Below are 23,770 nucleotides of genomic sequence, written 5' to 3'. Positions count from 1 at the left end.
AAAAAAAATTTATTTATTCATGAATGTAAGACTGGGGTTTATATAGGCCAGAGATGTGGAGGGTGAGAGGATTCATCAGAGAAAGAGTGGGTAGCAGAACTGACTACTGAAATACATAGCTGAGGAGTGGTAGAGGTCCTTACTTCACTGTTAAAAGTTTAGTGAACTCCTATTAATTTACCTGAATACTATACCAAGTCTTTATATTCTAATGGAATACAGAAACCTCAGAACAGGATTCGTCTCTCTTCAGTTTTGAAACAAATCATTTCATCAACTATTGATGCCTTTCCTGTCTCCCGCCTGCTCTCCTCAGCAGTATATTTCAGTCGATCTGCCTGTTCTGCTCCCCACTCTGTCTCTGGTGAATCCTCTGACCGGATTCCTCTGTCTCTGGTGAATCCTCTCACAGGACCTCTGGCCTGTACCTCAGTTCTGTATGCATAAATAAAAATAAAGAAAACTTTATTTTTAAAGATTTATGTATTTCTGCATACAGAACTGAGATACAGGCCAGAGGCTCAGGGGCAGTAAGAGGATTCACCAGAGACAGAGTGGGGAGCAGTGGGCAGGTCTGGAGAGGTCTGCCTTACTATGTGGGTCACCTCCGGGGATGGGGATTGAACTCGCACTGAAGTGGCTGTGGCTTGCTTGCAGTGCTGCACTTTAACCCACTGCACCACCAGGGAGGGCCTAAATCTTTTTTTTTTAAAGAACTATTCGTAAAAGGCACCCTAAAAGGCATATAACACTAATTCATTTATAATCACAGAAAAAAGACTGGGAATACATATGAGGGCCCTACGTTCACTCTGGTTCTCCAGGACCAGCCAGAGAGCAGAGGCTCAATAAATGTCTGTTGAATGAATCAGTAAGAAATGAAACAATAAATCATAACACCTCTATTACATACTTATGTTATTTAATTTTAGTTAGTTATGACTGGTTTCTGAATGGAATCTTTCATTTTCCTGATTCAATGTTTTACAGAGCTATCTCTATGAATTAATTTTAAATATAGATTTATCTCAAATTCTACAACCTTATGAGTTACAATATAAAAATTCATGGAATTTCAAATTAGAGTCACAAAAGATCTTAAAAAACAGTGTACTCCATGCTTAAGAAATTTACTAGAAAAGTCTAAGGGGAAAGATCAACATTAGGAGACAAATTTCTCCTGTAAGATTAAAAAGCAATACGGAAAACCTGTTTTTAAGTTGTTTTTCAGAAAATCGATAAGAAAGCTGCTTCTAGGTTGTTCCTGACTTCAAGGGGAAGTATTTTCCATCTTTCCATGAATATGTTCTGACAAAATTGTCCCTATTGCTCCTAACAATTCAATAAAGATTAATTTACAAGACATTTTAAAGTTAAAATTTAGATAACTGCTAAGGCTTGTAAGGTATTATAGAATGAAACTATCTAGGGGATTGTAAAGGAAAAATCCAAATAAAAATTCCCAATAAATTTTTCTTGTATAAGGGTACAACATTAATAAGAAAAAGTTCATTATTAATTAATAACAAATACTCTTAGTCTCACTTGTAAACAACACTGCTAGGAAGTACTGCTAGGCATTTCGTCTATTCTTTTCAACTATTAGGAACTGTCTTTCTCTCAGGGTGTTTTATGTCGTTATTACATTAACAATAATGTTTCTGATGTAATATCCTAATTCAAGTAATAATTGTGATGCTTCCTTCCTAGAATTTTAAGGAATGATTGAGACACCCTAACTCTTAAAAGGTATCACATTTATTTGATGTTAAGAATCCACTAGGAAAAGACTCTTTTTGGTGCAGTATCTAAATCATTTTGTTAAAAGAGTGGAGAGATTTGCCAAAGGATCTAGACATTTAAGCATTTAATTTAGTTCCTTCAGTTCTCTCCTAGTGTTAGCTTTCTCTTTAACTGAACATGGTGTTGCCCTTTCCATTAATTACATAACACTAGTACAGCGGTACTCATTTGGGAATACCACTGGATTTGAATGCTATTGCTCCAAATGTTTATTTTTTGCTTGACATTTTCAACTGTTGAGTATGGGAATGTCTTTATCCAAGGAACTAATGAAGAGCTTGACCAGAATAGTAAATATCCACAACAAACCACCAGGTTTTTTTTAGGCTGATATTTACCTGAATCAGTTCCCTTTACACACACTCATTTACTTACTGCTGTTATGGATAAGCAGTTACAATTGTCATTTAACTTTATTATAGCACTGCTGAAATCCAGGCACCCTGTCTTCAAAGCACCTCTCATCTATTAGTATAGTAATTCAAAACAAGGCAGTTTGAGATAACTTAAATTTAGAAAATTTGTCTAATACTTTAGTAATTAGGATTTTTTAAATAAATTACTTATTATGTACTTCTAACCACTTGTCTTTAGTAGTAATAACTTAGTACCAAGGAGAGTAAAAATGTACCTATTTTTAAAGAATTAATAGCACCTACAAAATATCTACCCACAATGAATTTTAACATTAATAGAAAAACTAAATTTAAGCAGTCCATTTTTTACACGTTTCACACACTTTAAATCAAATACTGAAAGGACACATGGTAACATCCACTTCACTGTCCATTTTTTTCACTAACTTCAAATTCCAATTTATTAACTGGTAGGTCACAGACATTAGCTTCATGAGATAAATTAAGCCAGGTGAACTCAAAATTTTTATTTTTGCAAAATAATATGCAAATTAAAAAGTTACATATCAAATGTGTATCACTTACTACACTGGGCTTAAAAATGGCTATTTGGGGCCTCCCTGGTGGCACAACAGGTTAAAGGGCAGCACTGCGAAGCTAGCTGAAACCACTTCATACTAGAGTTCGATCCCTGGCCTGGGGGTGACCCACATGGCACAGCAGACCTCTCCTGTCTCACCTGCTGCTCCCTCCACAGTATACTTCCTCAGTCTGTTGCCCCTGCACCTCTGGTTTGTACCCCAGTTCTGTATGCATAAATAAGTAAATACTTTAAAAAATGATTATTTACAGTAATTCTAGAATGAATGTTTTGAAAGCAAACAATCCATATTTTCCTATAATACTTGTTTAAATAACATCCCTCATTTACTTTCTATAAGTAGTTTGTAATTTAAGAAGAACCAGATACAAAATTATCTTTTTCTGATCCAACAGACTGCAGAGAATACATGCAAAGTTTGAGACCGGAGTCTCTGAGGATTTCTGAGTCACAGAAAATCATTGTAAAAAAATGTTAAAACAAATAATACATGTCTGTACATGTACATTAGTCTATAGGATACTCACCTGACCCTCCTAAAATCTAAACACACTGAGAGAGTATTTTGTGAAGCAGTCTTATTTTACAAATGAAAACTGAACTCCCCAAGCCCCTTCTAGTTGTGGTAGGACTGGGACAATAAACTGATCTTTCAAGCCTCAGTCCGGGGAGCTAATACTCTTCTTTTTCAAGAGGACTGCGGCCCTGGTGCCAATACAATCTAAGTCCTTGCCTCCAAGGTGAAAATGTTCATCTTGGAACCACCGCCTCTTGGTTGTGAGAACAAGTAAGATTTTTCCTTATTTTACTCTTGCTTTCATGCCTCAAAGGAGTAATGAACTGAGTGTAGTTATTTTGACCTTGGTCACTGTTTGAGGTACAAACAGCTGCCACCTGGATATCCCTGTACTTGCTTCTACGCTTTCTTTATCCCACTCCAAATGCACAGGTAATCTAGTATGTAATTAATTCAGCAGAGAATAAGTAAAAGATGCAAGCAATTTACCATAGCTTGTACTAGGAAAAATAAAATCAACAGACAAAATCTGAAATGTTTTATAAAATAACCTGTATAATAAAATATGTATGATAAATGTGGAAGCAACATTAGTTTAGGCAGAAGTAAGAAATACACATTTCACTTTCCTCTGCCACTTTCACATTCTGGAAGCTGACAATTCTGTTTTTCAAAATGCAAACGAAACGTGTAGAAACAATTATCTGAAGATATAAAATTATAGTAAACTTTCCTTTAAACTACTTAACTTACCATTTCATTCTCATACTAATTCACATACTCTTTTAAAGATTTGTTTTCTAAAATTAAATTAATAGTTTCCTACTGTAGTTGATTTTTTTTTTTTTTTTAAGATTTATTTATGTGTACAAGAACTGGCCAGAGGTACTGGGTAGGAGATTGAGGAGTGAGGTCGGTGAGAGGATTCACCAGAGAATGGGTATCAGAGCAGGCAGATGAACTGAAATACACTGCTTAGGGGAGCAGCGTGTGAGCCAGGAGAGGTCTGCTGTGCCATGTGGGTTAACTCCCTGGCCAGAGCTCAAACTCATGCAGCAATGGCTGCTGATAGCTTCATAGTGCTGAGAATTAATCCCTTGTACCACCAAGGAGGTCCCGATTCTGTTTTTGGAATAGGTTTTAGGAGTATTTTATCTTTCATTCTGAACACCTCATTTACAGCCATTAAAAGAATAAATTAAGAGTCTATTTCTAGAAAACTAAAAAAAAAATCCTGTGAATCCACCTTATGACGATAAAATAGGACAATATGGGCCCCAGTTACTCAATAAGGCTACATACACCACTTGGGTAGAGGGAAAGCGGGTAAGGGGGATGGCAAAGGTATTTAAGGTTGCTGAACTTCAACTGGGTACCAAAATACTGTTCTTCCCATTTTTAATTTACAAAAAAATACTGTAACATACATACAAATGCCTCTCCCCTCTCCATACATAAACACATATCCTAATACATAGGTATCAGGGAACTTCTGTGGATATATTGATAATGTATATTTCTAGCAATATCAGAGCATACACATTTTATACTTTGACAGAGATTACCAAACTGCCGTCCAGAAAGATTATAGTAATTTATACTACCACCAATAGTGTAAACGAATTACTTTGTCAGCTCTAATTATTCAACTTTTGTATTTTGAATAGTCTGACCAGTAAATATGATCTCGTTTTAATTATCAATTATATTCCTTTAATTGTGGGTAGCATGACTATCATCTGATACATAACTTGACCATATATACTCCTTTTTCTGTGAGTTTCTTGGGGTCTCTTGAGAATTTCTTTGCTGAACTTGCAGTTAGGGCATAATTAAAACACGCCTAGATTTTTCAAATAGTCACTAGGAGAAATGTAGTCATTTGAATTAGGTTTCATCACTTCCCAGAAATGATTCTCTGAAAACTTTTCCTAACTAAGTTTCTAATGAATATACTTTCTTCTACCCAAGTACCAATCTAAGAGGTTTGCAGTTTCTACTTATCCTCAACAACCACTATATTTCATTAAGAGCAAATGAAAATTAAAGGACATATTCTAATTATGTTTCTCTTCAGTTTATACAGATCAAGTTTTCCCACTTGTCTGAAATCTGATTATTCTCCAATGTATTTTAAAATCAAAGGTAGGTATATTGTTTTTACAGCCCATTCCAGTCTAACATACTCCACAGTCTACTTATTAGACTTACTTTATTTTTTCCCTCTTCACTAGCTAGAATATAAGTTTACATAAGGGCGGAAGATGAGCTTATGTATAACAGAGACTCAATAACTGCTTTTTTTAATGATTAAATATGTATTTATACCACCCCTCTCTTCTGGGTAGGATATATTGGAGCTGGCATATAATAATTTTGATATGAATTAAAATAATCTAAGACAAATGTTTTTAAGCTTTAAATCAGGGATATAATACACTTACACAAGCTCATTAATTTTAAAGAGGAGAAAGAAGACATTTTGAGCACTGGGAGTAAGGAAAACCTGCAACTTGGAATAGTCTCCATTTGCCTCAGCGTGATTACTTCTTGTTTACCATTCAAATCACAACTCTAACTACTTCCTTTGAATGGAGCTAATTATAAAGAAATTCTACAATTACAAAACAATGTGGTCAAATTTTTCTATCATTCCTATGGGAGCTGAACTTTTGTGGTAGAGCTGTAGTTCAGATTTAGGTTCAGCAGTAGTAGTCTGCAAATTCAGGTAAGAGAATTTTATTTTACCTTTTAACACAGTAGCAGATCAAAGTTGTTCAAAAGGTATAGCATCTATATGACCAAGTGTTCACACCTGAATGTTTCAAACTGCTACTGTATATTCTGAGCATCTGCATAGAAAACTCAGGTGATATCAATACTGTCAAGGAATTGTCCAAATATCTCCATTACAAATATGACTTTAAACATACACATGTATGGTGTTGGAGGGTTATTAAGAAAGGAGAAAGGGAGTCATGCACCTTTAGGGTTGGCAGCATCTGAGTATACTATACCCTTATAATTAAAATACAGGTATACATTCAACATATACAGAATTTTAAAAATATTATCTGACTCATTTCTGAGAGTCAGATGTATTTTTCCCTTGAATCTTCTTTCAAAATGTATACACTACATAGTTTAGAATGAATTCTCCACTAGGCATGTAGCAATGTCACATATGAAGGAGTCACATATGAACCCAATCTATGACAGACTGATGTATCCAAATACTCATATGAAGGATTCCAGGTGCGGAGACAAGAATTTAATTTCTCAGTATTGTGATCACAGTTTCAATGAAGTATTTTATTTCATTAAATAATTTGAGAAAGTTAAAGACAGAGAAGGATTAGATAAGCCAGGAAAAAGTTCAATCTACAATCATTTACTCAGGTGCTTAGCAAGCTTTCATCAACCCAGTGGAGAAAATAAAGTTAACTAAAACTGTTCAAAGTATGTTTTATGTTTCCCTTTTCCCTTTGGACTGTTAATAGTGGAGAAAAAGGAGTTAATTTTTGGTTACTGTCGTCTAGTCCCTATCTTTTTATGAATTCTCTCCTTTTGGCCACCCCCACTTAACCTAACACTCTTAATAAAACATAGATAAGTAAAATGACCCCTTATAACCTCAGGACAAACAGAGATGTACCAGGGTTTTAAAATCTAAGACAGAGAACAAACAGAAAGAACGCTCGGAACATAGACACAAGTCTGTTCACAAAACTGGCATTTAATTGTTAGCATTAAGGCATGAGAGTACTTAAATAACAAACTTCAGAGTAAAACTTTCTTAATATAGTGGCACTCAATGTAAATTACTGCTGAACAGCACTCAATATTTATGTATGTTCATCTTTAGAATCAAAGTTATAATCTATTTTGTTTACACATTTCTCTCTTAGAAAATACATGTCATTTATAATACCAACTCAAAAACTCATGGTAAAATTAAGCTGTGAACCAAATTTTCTACTCAAGACTTGGGTAAAATGTGAAAATGGTGGTTGTGTTGCATAAAACTGGATCACCCTATCCGGATGTATCTCAGGAACCTGTTTTGCTGACCTGGAGACATGAACTTAGCACTGAGATATGTGGATACTGCTTTGCAATTCAGAAAATTGCTAAATCTTTGGAAGAAATACACTAAAAACAAGCAGCTTTTTCTTGTGTGTGAGAAATATTTCAAATGGCTCTAGACCAAATTACTATTTGTTATGCATGCCTGACATCTTCAAATTTAACTCAACCTTTTACCAGGCTGCCAAAGACAAATGAAACTCTTTTGTTCACTGGAGAAAACACTATTTTCTGTTAACTATTTAGCCTGAGAAAGTGAGGATGACATTTACTCTGCACTGAAGCAGCCCGTCACAGAGAAGAGCCGGGACATTCCACTATGACCTGAGCATGCCCACACAGCCAAAGAGCACTCTGCATTCTGCCCAAACAGTTATGGGTAAAATGAACCACTAGGAAGCACGTAATGTACTTCTTGCAGCCTCACACGAGTTAGTCCAAAAATAGCAAATGCCCATGGCTGAAACCTATTGTTGAAAAAGACTGAATTTTAGCAGCTCAAAGTATTTCCTGTCTGTTTCGTCAACCAGCCCCCATTTAAAGTTGAATTATATATAGAATTACAGGATTAAGGAAGAGATTTTAAAAAAGACAGATACACACACATATACAACATACGGTTTCCGAGGAGAGTGAGGGTTCCATGCTTGTGAGGGAAAAGGAGTAGGAAAATGCCGAGTAACCCTTTGGTTTCTCCCAGATTTGAACATGCTGTTCTGTGGCATGAGGTCAGCACAGACTGACTCCAGCTCTGCGAGGCTGAATTCTACCCTGACAAAGCAGTATCACTGTAATATGAAGCAAGAGGATCCAGGGCATGTTGGCAGCTGCACAGAGTGGCTGTTCTAGAAAGTAATGGCAACTCCAAAACAAGAGATCTATGCTGTCACATGAGATAATCTTCAGCCCAGTTAAGCAATAAGCACCAAAAATACCTTAACTCTCAAACACAGTTTTAAGTAGAAAAGTAGGAAAGAATGTCTCTCCTTTATTTGTCTGGAAGAAATGAAAAGTGGGAAATCTAAAGAATTATTGGTTAATTTGATTTGTAAACAAAGAATATATTGATTCTGATCTGATATGAGGCACAATCTCCTGGAAAATGGAACCAAGCTAAGCAGTCCCAAGTCTTGTCTCTGATTTTACAATGGAGAAAGGAGACATTCTCAAAGTACATGTGGGTAAAGGATAGATAATGCCCGAAGTGCTAACCTCATTTCCTTGCTAAAAGGCTGCTACCAATCTAACCCACATACTCAGTTCTGTATGTGTCTGCAAGAATGTACACAAGTGCACCATCGCAATTTCTCCCCGAATTAGAGCTCTGAAAAGGTCTCAGGTAGGAAATGGAGCCAGAACATGGGATTGCCTTTAAGAGAAAGCACAGGGCACTCATTTAGAGGGCTCCCTCACATTATGAAAATTCTAATCTAGGCTAAAGGTCACCCAATATCTTTTTAACAAAATTTAACCAGGGAACAGCAGTAAACACGGGCATGGGAGATTAAACTATTAAACAAAAGCTGCATGATAGCACCAAGAGGAAGGTAAATTTAAAGGAGTTTATCAATAATTCAGTATTACCACAGATTAGATCAAACGGGAATTTTAAATACACTGAAATTTTATTCCTGTCTTAGTATCACTTAAAAAAGAAGTGTTTCAAGTCTCTGCTATTTACACCATTACGGGCAGACGACCTGGCTCAGAGTTAAATGGCTAAGTGGGAGGCTCAGGACGTACAGCTACACCATACAGTTCTCTGACTGCACACTTTCAGCTACCATGTAGTTAAGACTTAGGACAAGAGCTTTATCTTTAAGATATCAGTGGAGACAGAATATGAGCCCTACAACATGAATACTTGGGTGTTCTGAAAAAGATTAGTATGTCCCTGTGGGTTGGAGAAAAGGTTCAAAGAGGCGGCAGAATTTGAGCTGCACTTTTCAAATATTTGCGGCAATGATCATGGTTCTGGAGATACATCTAGATATAAACAGATTATGTCTATATTCTGGCTGTGGAAGACAGTCTACAAACAGATAAATATTTAACATATTTACTGATGATGAATGCTGAAGAAAAATAAAGCAAAATAAAGGATGGGATAGTGGTATCCTTGATAAAACAGTATCTGGCCAGAGATCTAAATTAAACCATGTGGCTATCTGGGGAACTGTGTTCAAGAGACACCAAGTTCAAGAATCCTAGGAGTAGATCTGGTGTGCATAAGGGAGGCCAAGAAGGCTGAGGGAACAGGAAGGAAACGACAGAAAACAGGACAGAGAAAGTTGTTGATGAAAGTTAAGGTCAGATTCTATAGGACATTTTAGGCTGCCATGAGGAAGTCACTTGAAATTTTGAGCAGAGCAGGGATTGGATCTGATTTAGGTTTAACGGACAATGCTGCAATGAGTGAGGGAAAGGGTCTATGTACAAAGAGCAGATAGGCAGCTATTACAAAGTCCATACTTGAAAGTTGAAGATGAGTGCCTAGTAGGGGTTATCTGATGTATACTGAGGGAGCAACAGAAGAGGTCTGTTAATACATAATGGAAATAGGGTGGGGATGGATAAGGAAGAAATAAAGAATTTACAAAAAGGATTTTCATTAACCAGACACACCAGCTTTAATTTTTTAAAAAAAGATTTATTTATTTATGCATATAGAACTGGGGTGCAGGCTAGAGGTGCAGGGTGGTGAGAAGATTCACCAGAGACAGACTGGAGAGCAAAACAGACAGACAGACGAAATACACTGCTGAGGGGCGCAGCGGGCAGATCAGGAGAGGTCTGCCGCACCATGTGGGTCAGCTCCGGACCTTAGGATAGACCTCTCACTGAAGAGGCGGGGCTCACTTGCAGTGCTGTGCTTTAACCCACTGCACCACCAGGAGGGCCACTAGCTTTAATTTTATAAATGTTTAAATATATATAAGATCTATATCAGTGAACTATATGTATGTGTGTGTGTGTTTTATCTGTATATGAATTCTTTATACAGATTTCCAATTTTCTGATAAAGCTTTTTGGGATCTGTACTTGTAACTAAACAACTAATAGGAAACCTTAAAACTTCGCCCATTCCGCCCTCTCTGGTGGCGCAGAGCACTGAGAAGATAAAGCCACTTCCACAAGAGTTCGATTCCCGCCTGCCCTAGAGGTGACCCACATGGTGCGGCAGACCTATCCTGACCCGCCTGCTGCTCCTCTCAGCAGTGTACTTTGTCGATCTGCCTGTTCTGCTCCCCACTGTCTCTGGTGAAGCCTCTCACCACCCCTCAGCTTCTGGCCTGTACCCCAGTTCTGTATGTACAAATAGATAAATCTTTAAAAAGAAAAAAAAAAACTTTCCCCATTCAAGATTTCTATATAATCTAGCACTTTATTTCTTTCAATGTAAGAACCAATATCATCAAAAAAGTATTACTGGGGAGTTTCAAATACTGTTTTAAAATACTGGATATATAGTTTCTTACAAGTTTTCCTTTATGACCTTTATAAGTTTTCCTTTAGGTCACTTTATAAGGACCTCTGAAAGAATAATCTGCTTTGAAAATGAATTAATGTGTTGATATCTAGACTATCAAAGGAAGTTTTTGATGCCTGTTTTTAGGATACATAGGGAACAGTGCCCAGAGTGGGGGTCGTTATCAACTGAAAAGGAGTAACTATTGTAATTTTTTATCCTGACCTCCTTTGAGATTTTTTTTAATGAGATTTATTTATTTATGCAAACAAGAGTTGGGGCATAGGCCAGAGGTGTGGGAGGGTAAGAGACAGAGTGGGGAGCAGTGGGTGAGACAGGAGAGGTCTGCTGCACCATGTGGCTCAGCTCCTTGGCTGGGGATCAAACTGGTGCCACAGTGGCTGCTTCAAAGTGTTGAGACTTAACCCCTTGTGCCACTAAGGAGGCCCTCTTATGATTTTAATGGAAGGCAAACAGAAGATAAGCTTATGAGGGTGAGACAGTCCTTTAGTATATGGGTTTTACACCATGGCTTGAGAGACAAGAAATAAATGCTTTTTTATTTCCCTCTATGAATCAGGGCAGAAATGGAAGGGGACATCTAATCAAGTATATGATAGTCTGTACAGCTAGATATAGCACAGGGAAGCTACAGACTTTAGGCTAAAAATGAACAGTCACTGGCAGTGGACAAAACAAAAAACAGCTTAACTCAGCTATCCTGCATCTATAGAGGAAAAACAAGACCTACAAAGGGATGAAGCTTTTACACTTCTAAATGACCCTCTTTGATGTTTAAGATAATATCTTAATATGGTGGGGCCCTTGTTAATTTATTCAATAAGTTATTGCCAAGAGTCAGGCAATGTTTTTGGCATTTACAAATTTTTTTAAAATGACTAAGATGAACTCAATGAAAAAAATGAGTAAGATCTTGCTCTCCACTGACTTTAAAGATTGTATATATTTCTTCTAGACTATCAACAATAAAAATAAAACTGACGTCTTCTTCAATACCTTCTCGTTCTATGTGCCTCACACCAATCTATTCTCCTGTGGCTTACATTTTTCAATTAATAATTATACTGACTTGCTTTTTTCCCAAATTATACATCTTCCATCAGATTCTGACTTGCAGACCCTCCAAAGGTTGCTATGAACCACTGTTCTGATAAGACAACATTTTAGGGGATCCTCCCTGTGGCGCAGCGGTTTAAAGCGCTATCGGCAGTCACTGCACATAAGTTCAATCCCCGGCAGGGAGCTGACCCACATGGCGCAGAAGACCTCTGCTGACCCGCCCACTGCTCCCCTCAGCAATGTATTTCAGTACATCTGCTTGTTGTGCTCTCCACTGTGTCTCTGATGAATTCTCTCACCCTATGCACCTCTGGCCTGTACCCCAGTTCTGTATGCGTAAGTAAATAAATCTTAAAAAACAAAAAACCAAAAAACACAACTATTTTAGAGTGTGAAAACAAGCTATGAAGAGAGGTGACGTATGCAATTGTGGCCATGTCAGATTTACAATCTGTGTTTTCTGATTCTCCATTATTTACTTTGTCGTCACACAATTTCTATGACATACTGTATCTGAAGCCAGTAAGCTGGGGGGGGGGGGGAGCAAATTGGTATCTTGGCCCTAAGATCCACTGACCAGAGAAAAAGGTTCCCTGTCCTCTCTGTCAGATTGTTGCTACCACGGAAATAGTTCAATTCATGTACTGGAGAACAGAGAAAAGAAAAGAGTAAGGGATTTCTGTACCTCCTCTGAGCATCAGAATATTCCTTTCTTATCTCATTTGATAGTTGAACCACTAGCTTTTTCCTAGAGTTTTTGCTATCCACATTGATGCCCACTTCTGGGTTTTAGGTTGTGTTGCATTCAGGCCTCAAGATACCAGAAAAGGAAAAATAATAAATTCAACCCTAGTTCTGCAGTAGTTAAATATCTGCTTTTCTTAGTCCACCCACTACAATCTACCTTTCAGAATCCTCAAATAGCTATTCTCTGTAAAGCTCTATAGCTGCATTCGGTGGAATAGACCACTGAAACACGATTGCTCCTTCTTACTCAACACCTAAATCTTAAACGTTTTGAGTGAATTTATTACCCGCAATCACTTAAGTGCACTGCACATGAAATAGCACCTTATTGGGCCCCCCTGGTGGTACAGAAGTTAAGTCTCAGCGCTATCAAGCTATTGCCTGCCACTGCAGCAATACGTGGAAGCATGTATATGAAATAAACTCTTATGCAGGCGCACAAAAGGAGACATGTTCAAGTGTATTATTATAGCACTGCTTATGGAAGAATGAAATACTAGAAACATCCTCTATGTTCATTAATAGGAAAAGCAATCTAAATTGTGATGTCTTCATAAAACAGGATATTACATAAAAAATAAATAGGTCAGAACTATATGTATCAATATGAATACATTTCAAAAGGGGAACTGGCTGAGGAGTGACATACAAAATAAACTACCCAAGCAAGTATCAAGTTGGAAAAGGCTGGTAATGGTTACTGAGTATTGTGTTGTAATCTTTGAATTATAAGTTAAAAGTGAAAGCAAGAAAAAATTGAGAACATAATCAGTTACACTGAACACACAAATGTTAACGAAGGAACGAAGGGTGAAGGGACCAACAGTTAAAGTGCATTTCAAAGTATGAGAGTAAGTGAATGTGAGCACACTCGACAAAGCTGAGAAACTGTCTGACTTCTCTTATATCCTGTGATAAGGAGGTCATAAGTTACGATTCTAAGGAGCGCTGCACAGACCTATGAGCTCTCTGAGCTATGAGCTTTTCCAGCTTCAACTGCTACAACACAGTATAGCAAGTTAATTTACAAGCAGCCTGGTAGTGATTCCAACTCAGTGACGGGGCCTGCTAGAAGCCTGTCTGGGGTGGTCTTGGAACTTCTGCAAAGGGTAAGACTAGAGAATGAGGCTGAAAAACGGTTCACATCTGTAGTGTACTATGGCCAGAGTAGAAAAGGGAGGTTACCTACTCCATACTCTTGCTGTTTCTAACATATGACTTGATGGGGAAGGAGCAGGATTCTGTCTTTTTGACCTTCTAAATGACCCAGATGTCTGCAAGGTCACGGGGGCTGAGGCTACAGAGGTCTCACAGGGAAATGCGCACAAGCAACATACTCCAGGATGACCAGGTTCCCTTGGTAACTACTTGTGTGAAAGGCTAACACCGATTTTACTGATTCCTCAGCATGATAACTAGCAGGATGTGTCTGTAAAGCAAGTGGTATGACAGGGAGCCTTCCATGATGCTGTACGAGAGTCATTCAGGATAGAAAATCTAGTTAGAGTAGCTTTAGCACACTTATCCCCTTATGTTAGAAGCAAAAACATATCTAGGCAGTTAATCACTGCAATGAAATTCTTCATTAAAAAAAAAATTAAAGCGTGGCTCTCCCTCGTGGCGCAGGGGGTTAAAGGCGCAGCACTGTGAGGCTATCAGCAGCCAGTACAGCACGAGTTCAGTCCCTGACCAGGGAGCTGAGCCACATGGCGTGGTGGACCTCTCTGGTCTTCCCCGCTGCTCCCCTCAGCAGTGTATTTCAGTCAATTTGCCTGTTCCTACTCTGACTGTGGTGATACCTTTCACCCCTGACCTGTATCCAGTTCTTGTATGCATAGATAAATAAATCTTAATAAAACTGGCACAAACATCCTCCAGAAACATGACTGTGAAACTGAGTCTACCAGAAGGGGAGGAAGTGAGTAGAAAGCAAAGTATGGGGGAACCCAACAGACTATGGTGGAGGACAATGGCTGTCTAGGTGGTAGGTACCTTTTCTATCCTGCACGACTCTCGTACAGCATCATGGAAGGCTCCCTGCCATACCACTTTCTTTACAGACACATCCTGCTAGTTATACTATCTGAACCATACCACTGTTATCTCAATTTAAAAAAGTTTTAAATGAAGGCTGGATTAGGTGCTAATAACCATTATTTTTAAGTACAGGTACCTTCTTTTCTTACCTTTAATTACAAAACTAAGATGTTAAACTATAACTATGGGTCCTAAAGACCATATTAAAAACATTTCAATAATACTGAAACAAGAATTTATTAAAAAAATGATGATGTAAAAGTGAATACGAGAATTTAGTTTTCCCATTCACTTAATTAGCAAACTCCAAGTGATTTCGAAATAACCTTTTGCAATTTGTTACTTCTTTTAAATTTCACCATTTAAAAAAAAAAGATTTATTTATTTATGCATACAGAACTGGGGAAGAGGCCAGAGGTGCGGGGGCGGTGAGAGGATTCACCAGAGACAGAGTGGAGAACAGAGCAGGCAGAACAACGAAGTACACTGCTGAGGGGAACAGCAGGTGATGCACTAAATGGGTCACCTCCGGGGCGGGGATCGAACTCATGCTGAAGTGGCTTTAGCTTCTTAGTGCTGTGCTTTAACCCGCTGCGCCACCAGGGAGGGCCCTACTTTCACCTTTTTAATGTCAATAAATATTAAATTCTCTTAGTAATTTTGTTTTATTTTAAAATCACAGTTTTATCTGAGCTTACTTATGTGCCAGAATTTTCAACTCATGCTGTCTGAGAACAAGTTAAACAAGGAATGTATTATTGAGTTGACACTACAGCATTTCAGTATTTGATTACATCTGTAAATCAGATTGGTATCATAAAGCAAGGGTCTACTGCACTTCAAGGGCTACAGACTATCTTATTCAGAACCTGGGCTCACCAGGTCTTAGTTGTCTTTCCTACTCATATTTCCATCTGAGATCTATTCCCATAGACACCAGCTACTATAGACTTCTACACAGAAACTGAAAGTTTGCAAATCAGAATTACAGTTCAAAGTTCCTTGCTTCTACTGTGCCAGCTGATGACATCTCCAAGCGTTAAGCTCTACCAATGAGAAGCATGTCTGCTGCTGGATAATTTAATAGCAGCTGCAGCAGCAGCAGCAACAGGGTAACAAAGAAAGTTTGAACTTTGTACTTGTCAAGAAGATAATGCCACTAAAAAGAGATTACAATTTTTTTTTTCTGTTCTTTTCTTGTACTCTTGTTCTGGTCTATTAGTCTTATATTTCCAAAAATTGTTTCTCAATTAAATTATGGGGAGGATAAGAAGTTTGTAAGGTGCTGAGAGCTAAAAATCCTCTAGAGATGCTTACGTCCATAAATTTGAAAATTACCTGCAGGCACTTTATTGAAGGGGTAAGAAGAGTCTTTAAAAGGTCTCAGAATTAATTCTAAGAAGTAACTTTATGATTCAAAGCAGTCTGCCCAACCTCCACAAACTGTTCGAGTAATTTTGGTGTCTTGTACTTACCTTTGCTTTCCCCTGTGACTTCATTACTTCACTCATGTTTTTCTTTCCTGTTTCCTCAACAAAAAGCTCCACGATTCCAGCAGACACACAGATAAACGATTATATGACTGTGTTTTATAACAGCCAGTGCTTCTGAAACTTAACCGGTCGGGATATACCTTTGATCTCATTAACATATGGCACTGGTCCACCTCACCTCACCTCTGAAATCACCAATCTTAGAACTCAATACCCCTCTGGATATCTTAAGCCTTCAATGTGTCTAATAATTTAAATCTCATTGGTGCTACGCTAGTCACCACCCTCTTCCACCCGACAGGACCTACTATCTTTCAAGTCAAAGTCAAGGTAGTATAAGGAAAAAATGCAGAATTTAGGCCTCCCTGCTGGCGCAAGGGGTTAAGTCTCAGCACTATGAATCTATCAGCAGCCACTGCAACATGAGTTCTAACCCAGCCAGTGAGCTGACCCACATGGCACAGCAGACCTCTCCTGTTTTCCCACTGCTCCCCTTGGCAGTGTATTTCAGCCTGTTCTGCTCCCCACTCTGTCTCTGGTGAATTCTCTCATCCCCATCTCCTCCACTCCAGCTCTTATATGCATAAATAAATAAAATAAATCTTTAAAAACACACAGGACTAGGTCAGAATTACTCTTCTATTGATCACTCAATACACAACTTTCACAACCACTGAACATTGTTTCTTCATTAAAATATTAAAATTAAAATATTGTACACTTTGCAGATTATTTTAGTATAGACACGCTATTAAACATAGCTGTTGCTGTGATTACTACACTGAAAAATCCCCAAATTTCAAACGTAATTGTTCTTTCCATGTATATAGTTCTTCATAAGTTTACAAAAAAAATTTTTTTAAGATTTAGTTTTATTTATTTATGCATACCAGAGCTGGCCTATAGGCTAGAGGTACAGGGCGGGGTAAGAGGATTCAAAAGAATGGGAGCACAACAGGAGGACTAACTGAAATACACTGCTGAGGGGAGCAGTGGGGAAACAGGAGAGGTCTGCCGTGCCATGTGGGTCACTCCCTGGCCAGGACCAAACTTGTGCTGCACTGGATGCAGATTTTTCACATTGCTGAAACTTAACTCCTTGCACCACCAGGGAGGCACCTCAAAAACTTTTTTACAAAAGACAAGACTGAGTCTTGCACAAGGTCCTGAATCTCAGTAAATGTTAGCTACCATTCTGAGGGTTACATATATCTACTGTGTTTAAGATTCAAATCAAAGAATTCTGACTCTATCTTTTTACTATTTTGCCATTCTATTACTGTCTCTACTTCTATGAGTCTATATTCATTTTATGGAAATATAATGGCATACCTCACATTCTTTATTTGTCTTAACAGAAATAATTGGCTTTCTTATAATTCTTTAAAAAATTTATTTATTTATACATACAAGAATTGGGGTATAGGCCTGAGGTGTGGGGGCTGAGAGGATTCACCAGAAACAAAGTAGGGAGCAGAACAGGCAGATGTGTTGAAATACACTGCTGAGGCGAGCAGCAGGTGGATCAGAAGAGGTTTGTGATGCCATGTGGGTCTCTCCTCCCTGGCCAGGGATTGAACTCATGTTGCAGTTAGCTGCAGAGAGCTTCATAGTGCTGTGCTTTAACCCAATGGGCCACAAGGGAGGGCCCCTTTCTCTTATAAGTTTACAGCAGCTTTTTGCATACTTAAACTTCTATCAAAGTTTCTCTATACTGTCATCCTAAAAACTGAAGATTCTGACTTATTTCAACAGAAGAAATTGAGCTTATCGGGGCATTTTATTTATTTTTATTTCTAATAGGTTTCTACTTCTATAACTTCACTACTCTAATTCTGTATTTTAACACCTTTTTAACAGATGTCTTATCTATTACTTATTGCTTCTAATGTCAGCCACAGGCAAAGGACCCTCTGGATTTAAGTATCTGGGCCCTCCCTGGTGGCGCAGCGGGTTAAAGCGCAGCACTGAGAAGCTGAAGTCACTTCCGCATGAGTTCGATTCCCACCTGCCTCGGAGGTGACCACATGGCGTGGCAGACCTCTCCTGGCCCGCTCACTGTTCCCTTCAGCAGTGTGCTTCGTTGATCTGCCTGTTCTGCTTCCCGCTCTGTCTGTGGTGAAGCCTCTTGCCACCCCTGAGCCTCTGGCCTGTACCCCAGTTCTATATGCACAAATAAATATTTAAAAAAAAAACTTGACCTCAAAGTTCTTCACATAATTTACCCAGAAGCCAGATTAGAATGCTTTCATTTCTGCTATATACATCTTCTGTTGAAAGTAATGTTTAATTTTTGTTACTTTTCTAGGCTATTCAATGAGGGAAAAGAACAATCTTCCCACGAATGGTCAGTGCACTGCCTATCAACATACAAAAACATAAGGTTGGGCCCTTTCTTATGCCCTATAGCAAAATTCACTCAAAATCAATCAAAAGGCCCTCCCTGGTGGTACAGCGGGTTAAAGCACAGCACTAAGAAGCTTAAGCCACTTCCGCATGAGTTCGATTCCTGCCTGCCCCAGGAGATCCACATGGCGTGGCAGACTTCTGACCAGCCCGCTGCTCCCCTCAGCAGTGTACTTCCTCCATCTGCCTGTTCTGCTCCCCACTCTGTCTCTGGTGAAGCCTCTCACCCTCCGCATCTCTGGCCTGTACCCCAGTTCTGTAAGAATAAATAAATCTTTTTTTTTTAAATCAATCAAAGGGCTAATTGTCAGAGCTAAAACTATGAAGCTCTTTTTAAAAATGGATATATAATTGACCTTGGATTTAATTGCTTTTCAGATCAAATATCAAAAACATAAGCCACAAAAGAAACTACAATAGATACAGTAGGAGTATAAACTGCTGCACCCCAAAGGAAACCATTAAGAAAGTGAAAACAGGCCTTCCCTGGTGGCACAGCGGGTTAAAGCACTGCACTAAGAAGCTTAAGCCACTTCTGCATGAGTTCGATCCCCGCCTGCCCCCGAGGTGACCACATGGCGTGGCAGACCTCTCCTGACCCGCCCAGTGCTCCTCCCAGCAGTGTACTTCCTCGATCTGCCTGTTCTGCTCCCCTCTCAGTCTCTGGTGAATCCTCTCACCCTCCGCATCTCTGGCCCCAGTTCTGTATAAATAAATAAATCTTAAAAAAAAAAAAAAAGAAAAAGAAAGTGAAAACACAACTTACAGATAGAGGGGGAGGAGGGACTTGTTAATCATGTATCTTATAAGCAGCATGAGTTCGTCAGGGAGCTGACCCACACAGTGCAGAAGACCTGTCCTGGCTCACCCGCCGCTCCTCTCAGCAGTGGATTTCAGTACATCTGCCTGCCCTGCTCCCCACTCTGGTGAATCTTCTCACTCCCAGGCCCCTTTGGCTTGTACCCTGTTCTTGTACATATAAACAAATCTTTAAAACAAACATAACAAGCAAACCTAGACTTCAAGGTACCAGTTACCAATATTGGAGGCACTGCAATCAAATGGGAAATTCTTTTATTGAAGAGTCCATAAAGCCAAGCAAAACAAAACAAAACATGCATTCACATATTTTGAAACTCACTCTTCTCTTTGGCTTGTGTGATGAGATTAGAAGACATTTTGTTGTCATTTCCCGCATCAACTCCACCCCTTCTGGTGGGAGCTCATACTCAGGTAACACCAAGAGCGACGTGCTGCAGTGTCGAAGCAGAGCACTTGGCTCTGCAGCTGCCTTCTGCTAGCAGCAGCTTCACATGGCTCTAAGCCTAGTTGTTTCCACAAGAATCCTCCCCTCCAGAGCAAATGCCCTAGTGAGAAACCTCCTACAGTTGTGTGTAGCCTCTAGGGCAGTGTTGCCAGACATTCTGGATCCTAAGGGTTTTAGCTTCTCTTTTTCCATTTCAGCAGCACAAAGCATATCCTCGCTACCAAAGGGAGTAACTCAGCTGGATCTCTTTTTGTCTATTTTTTAAATACTTGAAAGGGGGGGGGGGGAAACTAAGTTTTCTTAGAGATGATTTAATGAATATATACTTTTAATGACTTAATTTTTTATAACACAGATTGATTACTATGCATTATCATGTTACAAAACCACCAAGCCCTAAGCTTGATCCTAATCGATTTAATAATGAAACAATCATATTTGTACCCTGCCTCAATTATGAATCTATGTAAATATGTATTTTTCCATAAGGACACTGGGGAGCTAAGTAAATTCAGTAAGGCATTATTGCTAACATTCTAAAAGAGATTTTCTCACTAGCTTTTAAATTAGAGGAAGACATGAGTTTATTATTCTAAACACTAGTTCCCCTTAGCTTTCTTTTTTTTTTTTTTAAAAGATTTTTATTTATTTTAGGCCAGTGATGGGGGACTCACCAGAAACAGTAGGAGCAGTAGATGAGATAGGAAAGGTCTGCTGCACCATGAGGGTCACTTCCCTGCCCAGGGATCAAACTCAAGCTTCAGTGGCTGTGAAAGCTTCATCACACTGACACTTTAACTCCTGTGCCACCAAGGAGGCCCAAATACCCTGCGACTCACTTTTAAAGAATCACTGGAGTCATTCATGTTAGGTCTGCCAAGACTTAATACCTAACCTAGCTGCAGTTCAGTCTCTCCCAAAAGAGGAAATTTAACTCACCAAAGAAGTTTCGTGGTCTGCACTACTGAGGTAATCTACATGATAAAACACCCCCCAACTTCTCCTAAAGTAGGATGACTTAACCTGAAATAATCTTGCTTTTCTTTTGCTATTAACTTTGTCCTACACTCACTCTCTTCAAATATAAAAACCTTTTGTTTTGTACAACTTCTATGATGGGATGTGGCCCAATTCATGAACCATTTAACAAAGCCAGGTAGACTTGACCATTAAGTTGGTTGGCTTTTTGTTATTTAACAGATTCTTAAATTTCCCCTCAAAAGTATTTCATTTGCTCTTCTCTAGTTTTAAAATACTACATAGAACCCAAAGAAACTAAGAAGCATAAAAAAATAATTCTGGCAATTTAACTATATATAAAAGAATGTTTTCCGTTTCTTTAGTGTCCATTTATAAACTGCCTGGGCCTTTATTTTATATGGATTATCTGGAACAATTCTTAGAATTCAAGTTTACAAAGAAGGAAGCGAAGCTTTCGATACTAAAGAATTTCTCCAAATCACATAGTAAATAAAATACACCAACATTTTAAATTACAGATCCTTCCCTCTTAACTATGAGCATCTGAAGGATTTTAATGTGTTCATGAATTTACTATAAAACAAAAACAAGTTTAGTGAGAAGTGTTTAGTGAGAGAGAAATGAGTTAAGCAACCAGATCTAGGTATTTTGTTTTATCACAAATCTCATGATTACAAGTTTTTTTCCCCTTCCTATTGTTTGTCCTTTGTTCAGAGAAATTTAAGCCATTCACTCTTCTCTAACTTAAGAATACGATTTAAGGACTAAACTGCAACGAAAACATGGATCTGGTTTAACTGTGTATCTTAGCTCCAAATGAAATTAACCTATCCCACAAGAGAAAACAAGGATAAAATATAATGCTGCTACTTATTAGTTGAAGGTATTTCAAGTTAGGCATTTAGAACAGTCAGACAAGGCAGGTTTTTCATCCATAAAATAGGGTCGGATTACATATCTTAAAAGTCTCATCCATCTCTTAAGAGACTGTGATTTGATTTTCTCTTCAATCCTTTTGCAAAGGGACATAAAGAACTGTAGTATTATTGACATTTGCCTGAGGCTGAACAGAAGCTTGTAAGTATAGTTACAAGTCAAATTTTTAAAAAGTATACTAGAATAGAATACTGACATTTTAAAATATATATATACATGTTTAAGTGTACGGAAGGCTAAATATATTTATGTATTTGCTTATGATTTTTATAAAATGGAATGCAAATTCTCTGATTGCCAAAAAAGTTACCCACTGAAGGAAGAGATAAGTGAAAGGGATAAAGAAACCAGAGTTCTCTGACTGTATCTTGTTTTGCAGATATAACACATTGGACTGAATCTTACAAAGGGTTTTATGTAATTATGAAATCAAATTAAATCAAAATATAAAAAATCTAAATGTAAAAATTAAAACAAGTTTAATAATCATCACGTCGGAAAATTAACAACACAGAGATTTTAAGTGACTTTAAAACATCATTTTACTGTATTTTGTACCTTAAAGGTAAAAAACTTCAACAAAATATTGGACTGTTTCAGTTGTCATATTGGCACAATATAGCAGCAATTACTTAGTGCTTGAAATGATTGCTGAGCCAGTTCCCTTTAAAAGGAACCAGGGCAGGGCCTCCCTGGTGGTGCACTATGAAGCTATCAACAGCCACTGAGCAAGAGTTCCATCCCCAGCAAGGGAGCTGACCCACAGTGCACAGCAGACCTTTCCTATCTCCCCTGCTGTGTATTTCAGTACATCTGCCTGTTCTGCTCCCTACCTTGTCTCTAGTGAATCCTCTTAGCCCTGGTACCCCTAGCCTATACCCTAGTTCTTGTATGCATAAATAAATCTTTTTAAAAAAAAATTAAGGTTCCTTGGAAGAATATAGCTGATTCTAGGTCTGGGGAAGTAAACAATTTCTTGACTTTTGATTACATAAGATCCTCTGAAGTGTCTATGGACCACTTCCAAGAATAACGTAACTTAGAGCACTAGTTTCTTATTTAGCCATAGGTATCAATTTTTTGATGAACTGTGTGTACTGAATATTCTTTTTCTAAAACTGTCAGTAGGCTGAGTGATCATACCTAAGTATGTTACGTTTTTAATCACAGATCTCCTTCAACAAATTGGTATCTTAATCTAGATGCTGGAAGTAGCGCTTCTCCCTCCCCGAGGCTCGCATTACAATGGAAAACAATGGCAATTCACAATACTGAGCTAGTGCTCTGGTGGGAAGTAGCACCAGGAGCTATGAAAACACAAAAGAAAAACAACAAACTTAGAGCTGATGGGTCAGAAAGTCTCTTGGGAGAAAAAACATCTAAGTTGAGACTCAAAGGACATTCAGAAGTTTTGTCAGTTTGCTTGTTTTAATGATTATTTGAAACTGGTACAGTCTTTTCAGTGTGCTATGAGTCAGTCTCAATCTGAATCTTAACTACTGCTGAGAGGATTAAATAAGATCTTGTTCACCAAGTGCTGGGTACAATGTCTGTAACACAAAAGGCACTCAATAAATCACAACTACTACTATAAGACTTTCCCTTTATTAATGAAAACGTGCAAAAAATGCCAGCATATTACAGCAATGAACAGTAATCTTAGGGGATTAAAGATCAAAGGTGGTTTTGAGAATATGCAAATAAGCAGAGAAGGATTCTTCATAGGGAACCACTGAGAAACACCGTCTCCAGATTTTTTCCCAGATTCCCGTTTGGTTTCAGCACAGCACAGAATCTTTTTTTTTTTTTTTTTAAGATTTATTTATTTATTTATACATACAGAGCTGAGGTACAGGCCAGAGGTGCAGGGGTGGTGAGAGGCTTCACCAGAGACAGAGTGGGGAGCAGAACAGGCAGATCTACAAAGTACACTGCTAAGGGGAGCAGCGGGCAGGTCAGGAGAGGTCTGCTGTGCCATTTGGGTCACCTCC

At 38.3% G+C, this 23,770-nt stretch overlaps 1 protein-coding gene across 4 annotated transcripts in view; it reads right to left on the bottom strand.

Annotated features, from left to right (window-relative positions):
• Positions 1-23,770, bottom strand: part of TMCC1 (transmembrane and coiled-coil domain family 1) — a 112,210-nt gene that overhangs the window by 29,471 nt on the left and 58,969 nt on the right. The window contains exon 1 of one of the 4 annotated variants that reach the window (XM_012732171.1): positions 7,967-8,036. The exons of the other annotated variants lie outside the window; for them this stretch is intronic. Within the exon in view, the coding sequence (XP_012587625.1) occupies positions 7,967-8,008 (42 nt within the window). The 5' untranslated portion in view covers positions 8,009-8,036. Of the gene's footprint in view, positions 1-7,966; positions 8,037-23,770 lie in introns of those variants that run through there. 4 annotated transcript variants of the gene reach the window in all.

Source organism: Condylura cristata, unplaced genomic scaffold (genome assembly GCF_000260355.1).
Source record: "Condylura cristata isolate star-nosed mole 26May11 unplaced genomic scaffold, ConCri1.0 scaffold00033, whole genome shotgun sequence".
NCBI classification, from domain to species: Eukaryota; Metazoa; Chordata; class Mammalia; order Eulipotyphla; family Talpidae; genus Condylura; species Condylura cristata.
This window is presented reverse-complemented; position numbering and strand designations above follow the sequence as displayed.